At 40.1% G+C, this 12,352-nt stretch overlaps 1 protein-coding gene across 5 annotated transcripts in view; it reads left to right on the plus strand.

Moving 5' to 3' along the window:
• Nucleotides 1-12,352, plus strand: part of hydin (HYDIN axonemal central pair apparatus protein) — a 121,826-nt gene that overhangs the window by 11,539 nt on the left and 97,935 nt on the right. For all 5 annotated transcript variants that reach the window (XM_050073040.1, XM_050073039.1, XM_050073043.1 and 2 more), the window contains exons 4-7: nt 1,447-1,566; nt 1,991-2,125; nt 4,741-4,940; nt 5,192-5,316. In XM_050073040.1, coding sequence (XP_049928997.1) covers nt 1,447-1,566; nt 1,991-2,125; nt 4,741-4,940; nt 5,192-5,316 — 580 coding nt within the window. The remainder of the gene's footprint in view (nt 1-1,446; nt 1,567-1,990; nt 2,126-4,740; nt 4,941-5,191; nt 5,317-12,352) is intronic.

Here is a 12,352-nt window from a genome sequence, read left to right on the forward strand (position 1 = left end):
AATGACAACAGCCTACTGCAAAAGATAAAAGTTGGACAGGAGTTTGCCATTATCACTGCCATCTGCAGAGAGGCCTCAGCTGCTGACTTTGATCTTCATGAGAATGAAACCCTGGGGAGTCCACTGTAACATTTAAGACTCAAAAATACATTGAAACCTACATTTGATTTAGACAACCTGTCTCCTCACTTCAAAAGACTTTCAGACCACAAGGATATATAATAAGGTATATAAAACTTCTTCTAACAAAATGTTCCCAGTCGTACTGAAACTGTACTTTTACTGTAACATTGGAGCATTTGTACTGTAGACACACACTGAAGCACAGTTACCATACTTAGTTTGAGTCAGTTGAGTCAGATGTGAGCTCAAATGGACTGAAACTATATGTGAATTAATAGATATATCTTAATACAATGGATATTTGTGACTTTTTGTAAGGGTAGATGAAACTACAAAAAAGACGCCAACATTCAAACATCTCATTATTTCATCATTAATCCCCTGCATTCAGAACATGTGCTGTCTGCTAAGGTCATTTACATTGTACAAAAGTTGCTTCCCCTTAGTCAGCAGGCACTAATTGATGGGCAAAGGGCAACCAATGTGACTGAATGCTCTGTACTTTTAGAGTCAGAATTTAACAGAGGGGGGGCTTGGAGCAAAATACCATCAAAAGTTTGTGAAATGTCTATGAAATTAATAAATGCCACCTCATCATAATTAGGAGGAGCCATTTTTGCATCTCACCCTGTTCACATTTTTGTTGACTTGTCAGATATGCTAATGTGAATCCAAATAACCCCCACTGTGGGCCACTGCAGGTGACCAGTGGGAGCAATGACCAGAAGGATCTTTTTATGTCATCCTGAGAGCCACAAAATTGCACGCTTTAATATACAGAGCAGTATTATTTTCTTTCTATGACTGGCAATGATAGAGGACAAATGAAACTCACTCAAGTCAATTCCAAGAGGCCATATCTTCTCGTACATATTATAAAGTCTTGGTTAAATTCTCTTCTCAAATTTGTTTAAATGTGTGTTCCTGAGCACTTTGCCAATATAATCTCTAATCTATCCATCTGACAGGTGTAGCAAATTCTCAAAAACGTCATTGGAGATTGCTTATGGCAGTGAAATGAACATTCGGTTAACTTGCACCAGCTCTGGTAGACATTCCTGCATCAGCATGCCAATGGCACGCTCCCTCAAAACTTGCAACGTGTGTGGCATTGTGTCATGTGATAAAACTGCACATTTTAGAGAGGCCTTTTATTGTGACCACCCCAAGACACACCTGTGTCATAATCATGCTGTTTAATCAGGATCTTGATATACCACAGCTGCCAGGTGGATGGATTACGAATCATGTATCATGTTTTGTTTTTAGGAAAGAGTTATTTTATGCTTTGTGTGTCTGTGTGTTTGTGTGTGTGTGTTTTAGTTGTCCTTGGTGGATATTGATCATCCACTGTTCCAGCCCTACCCGTCTGAGCTAGTCTTCCAGAACTTCACTCCTGCACAGACCTACACGTTACCTCTACTTCTCTGCAACAATGACAAGGTGTGTAAATGAGCAACGAATAAATAAATAGTTACACTAACAACATGGCTGCTGAACAGATGTTTCAGTCATGATTAGTTGTGAAATGGAACAACAGGAACATTTCAGCCTGAGCATAGCTTTGATCAAAGCAGGTGGAAAAAGTTTGTGTGTGTGTGTGTGTGTGTGTGTGTGAGTGAGTGTGTGTGTGTTTGTGTGTGTGTGAGAGAGAGAGAGAGAGAGTCATGGGGTGTGGGTTGTGTATACAGGGAGAAGAATGATTGGAAAAGGTCATGGGGGATTGGTGGAGATTTATCACTGCAATTTGTACAAGACACCATCAAGTAATAATGAATAAATCATCACTTGTGTGTACCTGGGTCCGTGTTTGTTGCTGTGTGGGGTTTGCAATTTCATAACGTTTGTAGGATGTTATTTTGTCAAGGTTTCACGACAAGTGAAGTTGGAGCTAGAGGACTCAGAGTATTTCCATGTGGTCGGTCCAGAGGATGCAGGTTGCAAGGTTGCACCAGGACTGTCTGCTACTTTCACTGTCATCTTCACCCCGCAGGAGAACAAGGTACTGGAGACAGAGGGCAGTTTGACTGCTCCATAGAATAATCATGTACAAAAGGCTAGATTTAGAGAATACAATGAAGTAACAAGGTAACCTGCACTTAAGAGGCTGATACAGAATTTAGATAAGATGATTTGATTAAGTTGTAATCAGACCTGTAGGTAAGCAGAGGATAGGTTTTGGGTAAGAATGTGAAATTAACCACTCCTTGTGAAGACAATAACATAGCGAAATTACATAAATTAAATAGATAATATGAAATTAATGACAGCTGATACATCAAAATGGAAGCACTTACTTTGCATTCATATTCTGTGCACATATCTCTTGCAATGGCCAGTTTCAGAGTTAGAGGTAGAACGTTAAGGGTCAAAGGTCAGGCATTAGGTTACACTAGCACATCCTTTTGTCGACTGTTTTACTGATACTGCGGGAGAAAGTGAAACCTGAGAAGCAAAGGTCAACATGAAATGTAGTAACATTATATTAAAGGTAACATAATACCTCATGTGTGTGTCATGACTGTTTGACAGTGGTCGCCACACTTAAAAGTTTTAGCTTTTTAGATAGCTGACTCTAGGGATGGCAAAGAAGGTCATTCAGTCGGTCCACAGGCCAAAGATACTATTGCCATGGATTGCCATGAAATTTAGTACATTCATGCTCACCAAGGGATCAATCTTTATGACTTTGGTGATCACCTGAGTCTTCTCTGGCTGTACCATGAGGCTGATACAAGTGGCTTTTATTGAAATCTCTCAATCACTATGAGATGGATTGTTGTGAAATTTGGTTACAGACATTCATAACGCTCAGGGCCCAGCTGTTTAGCCTAGATCAGAATGATTTGGATTTGAAAAATCCCATGTTTTACTATCCAGGATCAGCTAATCCATCTTGCTTTTGTGCCAGTTTTTCAATGCCACATTGGACTGGATCACCCTGATCCAGATAGACTTTTCAAGATTACAAATTCTGTATGAACAGTGCTCTAAATGAGACTGCCAACTATGTAAAGAACAACAGGTAGAGCAGCCAGTATGGGTCACTCTAAATGTTTTTATTTAAAAAGACATAAAACGGTGTGGGGGATGATATTTTTAAGAAAATCCTTCATGACTATGTCATTACAATCAATATAAAGTGATGAATGAAAGTTAAAATTAAAGTAATAATCCAAAGATTTTCATTTTAATAAACGCATGTTAAGTCACTATCTTTTCCGTGGTGAAAAGATCAATGGTGATTGAGCCTATGGCCCTCTGATGAAAGTTTGCAGTGTAACGAACTGGCTGTCTGTGGTGACATTCCTGGGAAAACTCTATATGCGGTACACAGTCATTAATTATATGCTCTCACACTGTCTATGCTGAAGTTACCCTTTCATCTCACCAGCTGCACAGCTCATAGAATGAGCTGATAGAAATAAATTCACCAGCCAATAAACACAGTGCAATTACCGCTTATTGCCATGAATGCTGCCAAAGAGAATGAGATGGAAATCTTCGAGATTGTAACTTCAGATAATTTTTGTTTGATATTGACAGCTATTTGGAGGATTATTTTATGGGGACAAAATCCTTTATCTATTGCTTTTTTCTTTTTTCTTTTTTCTTTTCTTTTTTTTTTTACTTCGCTGTACTGAAAGACTTAATAGGTAGCCTAATGTCTACTTTATCCACTTTATCACTGTAGCAGTTAAACAAATCAAGTGCAAAATATAAATAAATGTGGATGTATTTGACTAATTTAAAAGTTTTATTACTTTTTGTTCCTGGAAACCATCCTGAATCTGTCCTTTAGCTTGCATCAGGATAATCCTTTTTTTTTTTTTTTGTATCAAAGGTATTCTAGTTCTACTAAAAAACTTTTGTACAACACATGCTGAAGGTTTAAGCTAGATTAAAACCAAGACTTTCTTACATGATCTAATCTGATTTCAGAATCCTTTTTTTCTCTCGCACAACCCGTTTTCAAGATTTGATCCAACTGATCACCGAAATCCAATCAGATTACTTTTGGACTACTTGGCCCTGTGCTCAGGACGGATGGTATTAACTTATATCCTCTGACTATTCATCTAGTATCATCATCAGGTTAAACCTTTATTTTTTTTAAACACTGATTTTTGGCAAAATACCTGCAAAACTAATAAAATTCCTCAGCTATACTTTGTGTTTAATGCTTATTAGCAAATATTAGCTACACCCTCAACTAAGATGGTGAATAAGGTAAAACATTAAACCTGCTAAACATCAATGCACTAGTGCTGTTATTGTGAGCATGCTGATTTTAGTGTTTAGCTCAAAGCCTCGCTGTACCTACACATAGCCTCTCAGAGTTGTAGCGTTTTGTTCTTGCTGGTTTTGTGGTAGTAGTATACAAACATGTTACAGTAGAGAATACCAATATCAATGGTTTTGTAGCTAATTTACTAAAAAATCAGTGTGTGTGTGTGTGTGTGTGTGTGTGTGTGTGTGTGTGTGTGTTTGTGCTTGTGTTTCCGTCCAGGACTAATTTTGAGGACAGGCGAGTGGCTCATCATCACCTAACAAATACATAAAAAATATGTGTGGAGCTTGTTTGTTTGACACATTTTTCTCATTTTGTCCATGCAGGACTACCACCACAGACTGGTTTGTGTGACAGAGAGGGAGCGGTTCGAGGTCCCAATCCGTGCTGTTGGGCCACGTGCCATTCTTGATTTTCGTGATGAGCTCCATTTACCTGTCTGTCCTGTGAAAGCCTCCACAGAGAGGACCCACCTAGTCCGCAACATAGGAAACAGCAAGGCCAAGTTCAAGCTAGACACACAGAGGTGAGTGTCAGTACAGTGAGGGCTTTTGTCTACTCTCTTCTAGTGACTCAAGAACTATATTATTGTCCTTGGTGATAAGCACACATTTCATTAACGTTTACAGTAATTCCTATTGATTACAATTAAAAGTTTTATTGAACATTTGGGGTTCCTCTGCCAGTTTCTAAAAGAACATTGAATCTTGGCCGTTATTAAATGCTGAGCCTTAACATCTTTTCCACCCTGTGAAATTCTTTTCTTTTTTATTCCAGCCCTTTCTCAGTGGCGCCCTCCTGTGGGACTCTTGATGTAGGTGAGTGCATGCAGGTGACTGTGGAATTCAAACCCATGACTGTAGGAGACCACAGCCAGGACCTGCTTCTGCGCTACCACACCGGTGAGAAAAATCCAACCATCTGAAAATATACAAAACTCCAAAACTGTAAGCAAGCAGATGGTACACATAACCAAAATACGTTATGACCACAGCATCTGATAAAGCTAGTGTCAGTTGTACAGTCACAAGATTTCTCAATTTCCCAGAGCTGTAGTTAAATATTCATATTTTCATGAGAATTACCTTGTTGTAGCTCGTCTCTCATCAGCTGTAATTTTTTTTTTCAACAGAGCATTTTTCAGAAACTAAGTTCTAGTATGGTCTAGAGGTGATTTTTTTTGAGTGAGTTTTCAGATGTTCCCTCTCTTATTTGTCAGAATGGGTTTCTCAATCTGTCTGTCCTCTTGTGAAATATTGTGTCACATAAATAGATTTCATTTGGCCTGATCAAAGTTTGAAGATAACATCAATGTCACTTTTTTCTTTTCTAACACACAAATATGCACACACATCATGAACCCACACAGTCAAACTACAAACTGTAAAAAAAAAAAAGTGTCGCCTCAACAAAGTACATTGTCTCATATCTATTACTGCATGGCCCACACATGCACACACGTACATACAACACACACACACACACACACACACACACAAAACAATGGCTACTGTAGTTTCCTTTGTGTAACTCAGGGTTTGATGGCATTCACTTTTGTCGGACATGAAGACCCTTTGTTTCATTCTGTACGTCTAATATTATTGCATGTGTGTGTTTCACTCTCAGTGTCTTTTTCACATACATAGTCAGTGTTTTCCATCCTCAGACCTATGTGTAACAGCCCGGCACAATTACCCCAAGCTTGTTCAAATAACTGTGTATTGTCTCTTTTCTATTTATGTTCTTTTCGCTGCTTGATTTCAGCCCTAATAGGCTGTGTGTATAACTATGGCCCGATCCACACAGACAGTGGTATTTTTGAAAATGGGGTTTTCCCCTCCTCTGGTCTAAAAACAAAATTCACATTCACACAGGTACTGCTATAAAAAAAAGCTCATGTCAAATGAAAACATAAAACAGAATTGGAGCACTGTCAGGTGCAAACAACTGCAAACAAGGTAAATTATGACTCTTTCTATTATGAATTTTTGATACCTGGAGGTTTTACATTTAGTTTTAATTATTTAAATCTTTCCTCGAGCCAAGAAAAACGCTTTAAAAATCTCTGACGTCATCCAATGAGAAGTCTGTGAGCTGAGCGGAAACTCTAGGGTGAAGCCAGCCGGAGAAACACTACTGTACATATTTGTTGAAGTAAACCTGGAAGCCGTATGTGTCAAGCGAGCAACTCCATTGGACTGAATAGGCGTCATCTTGGGGTCTGGTACCTAGTTACTATTATTATACATCTATGATTCTCTGTTCCTCAATATAATGGAAGAGTAACTGCACATTTTATGTATAAACCTGTAAGAAGTCTTGTTATCAAGGTTTGAGGCAGCACTATTTTGGTCACATCCGCCATTGCACAAAGTGTTGCCTCATTTGTGAGGCTTCATAAAGGAGATAACACAGCACACGACATCTCAAGTCAAAAACTCAATTTTCACTGTCTACACATTAACACATTAACACTGAAAACTGAGTTTCTGAACATTTATTCTGGACGGAGTTTTACAAAAGATTTGTTTCAGTGACCTAAAAACCAGTTTGCGTGTGGACAAAAGGCCAAAACACAGAGAAAAATTTACAATTTCAGATACCCCTGTGTACGTGTGAACAAGACCTGTGTTTGCTTGGCTGGTTTTGGATTCAGAGAGGTCCTTTAACCTTGGATGTAGCGGATGAGTAGATACTAACAAGGTACTTCGGAGCTTGTGTGTGTGTTTGTGTCCGCTTGGGGCCATGAAGCCAAAGGTGACATAACTAATGGTAATGAGAGGAGAATCTATAACATCCTTAGGGAACTGGGCTGTGAACAGGGTGGGAATTTAGCCTATGATGGGCTGTGGTGTATTGTATATACTGCTCAGTGCAGCTTTCTCTGAGAGCCTATTACCTCTCCTCTCCTCTCCTCTCCTCTCCTCTCCTCTCCTCTCCTCTCCTCTCCTCTCCTTGCCACTGCAAGCTCTGATTTCTTCTCAGATTACATCTTAATGGGCTTAGCATACACCAACCCACCACTACTGTATCTCTGTTGTTTCCCGCTGTAATAGTAGTGTTAGATTTGAAAATTGGGCAGACTGGCTACACCATTTGCAAATGACTACTCAAAACTTGATTATTTGCATTTTGAATCACACAGAAACTGGTGACTATCACTAACACACCATCGTGGCTGACAGCAGGATACTATTTTAGGTGTCTCTTGTAATCAGAAAGCTCAGAACAATTAAATGTTGCCATACCATGAACATAAATCACAAAGATGTTATTTTTGTGATAAAAATCAGCTCAGTGCAGTAAACTAATGAATCATAGAACAGTAATGGCGACTTCTTGTACTATTTATACCCTCTAAATTTGTATTTATTTATTTTTTTGTAATTTCTGCTCTTCTGTGATAATCTTGTTACCAGTGTGAGTGATTCCTGGGCTCTACCTACAATTATACTTGTACTTGTAACAATTTTGTACACTTCCTGGTCACACGTTATTGTAGGGTAGCCCTGGTTGCACAATTAGCTAGACTCCTAAACATCAAAGGCAAATAGACGAAGCTTTTGACTTCTTCTGTCGACACACAAGGGGATCAATTAGAGGTTAAAGGAGAAAGTTGCTGGAAAACATCAGTGCATTGCAAGAGATAATTTAACTGGGGCTGGGCCTGTTGAAAATATATATATTTTTTTACTTTAGCTCACACCTTACATGAATTTAGAAAATGGTAAAATTTAATCACTTGGATGAATGGCAAACAATTAATGTTACCTTAAGAGAATACTTTCCCTGCAAAACGACCAGTTGTATATGAACTATCTCCATGTGCTACCTTGATTTTCTGAAAAAGAAGAAAAAAAAAAGTTCTTGCATGCCTCCACGGTGAATAAAGATTCCAAAAAAGTCAACATTCTTCATGAATTGAAGTCAGTGGGAACCATGTTTAACAACAGCAAAACCATATCAAAACACCAGTCAACAAACTCTAACATGACTCATGCAGTATAATCAAAGTCTTATTTATCTAGTCGAATGTTCAATGCTTCCCAAAAACATGAATTTTTTACAACACATTACAACATAAAACACTCATGCCTACAAGTAATCCACCCTGAGTGTGCCTGAGCAGGCACGTATGAGCTCCGCTTGAGTAGAGTTCAAACACACACACATGCTCAGGCATGCTGTTCAGCTGTGTCTGAGTCTGTTGGTACTGACGTGTTTTAAATCTTGATGTTTTGGCGAACATGCATGTGTTTGGGAAGTACTGAGTAACTGGATAAATGAGACTTTAATTATAGTAAGGGAGTTGTTTGCGAGTTTGCAAACTGATTTTTTGATATAGTTTTGCTGTTGTCAAATGAGGACCCCATTTAACTGATACACAAATGGTCATTTAGCAGGTGAAGTAATTTGGAACTTTCAATGCAAAACTACACCTTGCTACACCTTACAGCAAGGGTGTCTGATCTTTTTTGAATGAGGGCCAGCTGCTTCTCACATAACAAAAAAAAAATCAACCAAAACAACAACAACAACAACAACAAAAAACAATACACACACAAATGAGACAAATACAACAAATCTATCTTTTACAGGAAAAATAGTAAACTTTCCACCGCTCTTGAAAACAGCGGCCCTTGCTGGCGTCTTAATGCTTTTTTGCTGTGGCCATGTCTTCTACCTAGCAGGGAATGTGTGCTGCTAGGTAACTTGTTGGCTTGTTTACCATCCATTTATGAAAACACATTAGTTCTGCCAGCATAGTTCCTACTTGGTGCATGTTTACAAACTGTACGATAGTCCTGCCATCGTGAGGTGAACGGAAAAAAATGCAAAATGAACTAGCTCAATTATCCAGTATTGTGTGCCAGACCACATATATTAAATTTTGAAAGACAAGCCACAGGCCGTTTCAAATCGGTCCGAGGGCTGGACTTAAGACATGACTGTCTTACAGCAACTTTGCAAACTAGGCCCAGTTTGATGGTGTAGTTTGTTATGATGGTAAAAAAGCAATTAGTCTCACATTTCTTGTGCACTCCCAGCTATATTAGTTGCTGAAAATAGCAAACACGACTGGCTAGGTTGATTAACCAAGGGGATTCTTCATCAGAATCAAATCAGCCTCACTCCTGACCCAAGCCGGCCACATCAAAGTCTCCTTTAAAGCTAATTTAAGCTCACCGCTCCCTATAAGTTGTCTAGGTAGAATAATCCCATGGTGTTAAACAAATATGATAGAACGTCTGTGTACTGTGCAGAGAAAAGAAAGACTTGAGTTCACCCTTAGCTATGCATCGCCTGGGTGGATATTCTACGGTACAGCTTACTGTGAAGCACTGTGTGTGTGTGTGTGTGTGTGTGTGTGTGTGTGTGTGTGCGCGCGTGTGTGCGTGCGTGTGCGTGTGTGTGAGGGAAAATTCAGTAGCATGCTGACATGACAGTCATTCTGTTATCAGTAGTAGTCCTGAAACTCGACCAAGGCAAAGTCATCTTGTGAAAAAACTGCCTGTTTATGATTGGATAATAGTGGATAAGAGCTAAACTGTTCCGACTTCAGATTTGTATTCATCCAGTGTGAGTTTATCATTTAATTATTGTGATGCAGTTCCCAAGAGCAGAGAATGACCTGATAAAATATTTATGTATAGCTTTTTAATGATGATTGTTTTGATTAAAAAACTTCAGGATCTATAGAATAAATATCTGCCGGTTGATGAGTGTTTTGTTTTTCATTTTTTGTGTATTGAAAAAGTATTCAATATTTTTTTTACCTGTGTGCGTGACCTTAAAGGAGCAGGGGTGCTGACTGGCTACGTAAACAGGCAGGTCTGCTGAAGGAGTGGCAACAGTAACGGCGCTCGGCGGCATTAAGCTTTTATAATGGGAGGGCCAGCCCAGGTCCAGAACACCACTTACAGCCCATCAAGAGACTATCATTTTTAATTTAGCACCTTTCCTTGTCTGCCTCACGCTCATATATGTTTCAGGTCAGCATGCTGCAAAAGGCTTCACTCTGCTGAGGGGCCACCGGAGACTTCAGCATAAGCTGGCTGACTTTGCCTGTGTGTGCATGTGTGTCTTAGTGTGTTGCGTGTCAATTTGCATGTAGTGCTTAACGCTGATACACAATGCATCTTTATTTCCTGTTGTCAGTTAAAAGCCAGTGCAGCTTTGAAAGATAATAGTTTGCTCAGCTCGCTTGTTTTTCACCATGGTGTGTTAGACAATCCTTGTTCTGTCTTGAAAGTGAGCAGAGTCTGTGCTGCTCCAGTAACCCCCCTCCCTCTGTCACACACACATACACACACACCCCTCTCCTCTGTCACTGCTGCTGATTTAAATGAAAAGACGGACAGCTCTTAGGGAGCGCTGAGGCATCTGCTTTGACAGGGCTATAGCACCAAGGGGACTTCAGCACAGCAGCCTTTTAGAAAAGCGGTACACTCACACACACAAACAGCAAGCAGCTGCACATGAACAAGCACGCACCCAAAAGTACAAGCACGTGTGTCCACACACTCCATACACACACGTACTGCAGAGCTGCTGTTTGTGCCGCAATCAAAGGTAGCTGAGGGGGCTGAGAAGTTCTCTCGCTGTGTACATAGAGAAATTATGGGAAGAGAAAGCGGGCGGGGGGAAGGACGGGGTGGTGGACAGCCATGATGAAAGCTTAGCAATAAGCTGCAGCTCTCCCTGCCTGTCAGCTGCTGTCATAGCATCCGGATGCTGGGAGATAATTGCTTTTTCTCTCTGTGTTCCCCAATTCTTCTTTCCCTCTCCCTCATTTCCTTCTATCACTCATCCTCTGTCCTCTGTTGTCTTTTCTCTCTACTTCTCCTCCTGATGATATCTCACAGCTTCTGCTAGTCTTTCTTGCGGTGAAAGCAAAGACCTGTGGAACTGTGCCAGGCAATATTCCCTCTTTCTGCCTCCAGGTACATGATGAAAATCTCAGTGATAATTGGACCACTGGAAGCAAACGCGAGCTCTCCCTGAATTCTGATATATGTTTTTACTGTAGGGCACGTATGGTCATTGTATAGATTTTAACCAGTGTACTTCATTCTTCATAGTCTGCCTTGTTTTTTTCCCCTCAACTAGGATTAGGGTCAATTTGTTGTTGATGCATCTGAAAGCTAAATAAGTCACACTGGGAGAGTTTTACTTCTTCTGAGGCTTTCATGTCACTCAGAAATGAGGTATCTCAGGTCCCAATTAATCACTTGTGCTCACTCGTGTACAAGCCCAGGCAGAGATGGATTAAAACCTCTCCAATGCAGTCAGCACTGAGCAGGACTTGAAACCTAATAGGTTGGCTTCTCTTATGAAAATTCAACACATCTGCTTATTATTTTGGAGGACAAATCTCGTGGAAACAGTCAGTGCTTTGGTTGATTCATTGAGTCTTACTCCACTTCTCTCGTATCTTCATTGATTTATTGGCCAGGTCTCATGAGAAAGAAAGGTCCTTGATCTCAGCTGGACTGTTCTTGCTTAGTAAAGGATGACTGAAGAAAGCAAATAATATACCTGTTATTGTACAGTAAATGTGGAGCACACCAGTGTGGTGGAAGCCACGCATTCCCAAGCGCCCATTTTTCAGGGCATGATGGCTGCGTTTTGAGATAACCTGAGTTCAACTTTTGGAATTCGGCAGCGCGCACCGCATGTCATGTGACAAGGAACAACCAATCACAGCCGATAAATGTCTTTGCAAGAAGTTGATCATTTTAGTGCAGGGCTGCCAGAGCTTTACATCTGTCCCACGGACGATATGCCAATACACTTATAAACAGCACCTGAAGAAGATCAGCTCTGCACCCAATATTTCAGGTAAACTGGCTATGGTACCGTGCTTGTTGAGGTTACTTAGCAACCTCGGACGCAACCTGCTGCCCACGCTTAAAAGCTGGCACAAAAAAGGCACAA

Source organism: Epinephelus moara, chromosome 20, assembly GCF_006386435.1.
Source record: "Epinephelus moara isolate mb chromosome 20, YSFRI_EMoa_1.0, whole genome shotgun sequence".
Lineage (NCBI taxonomy): Eukaryota > Metazoa > Chordata > Actinopteri > Perciformes > Serranidae > Epinephelus > Epinephelus moara.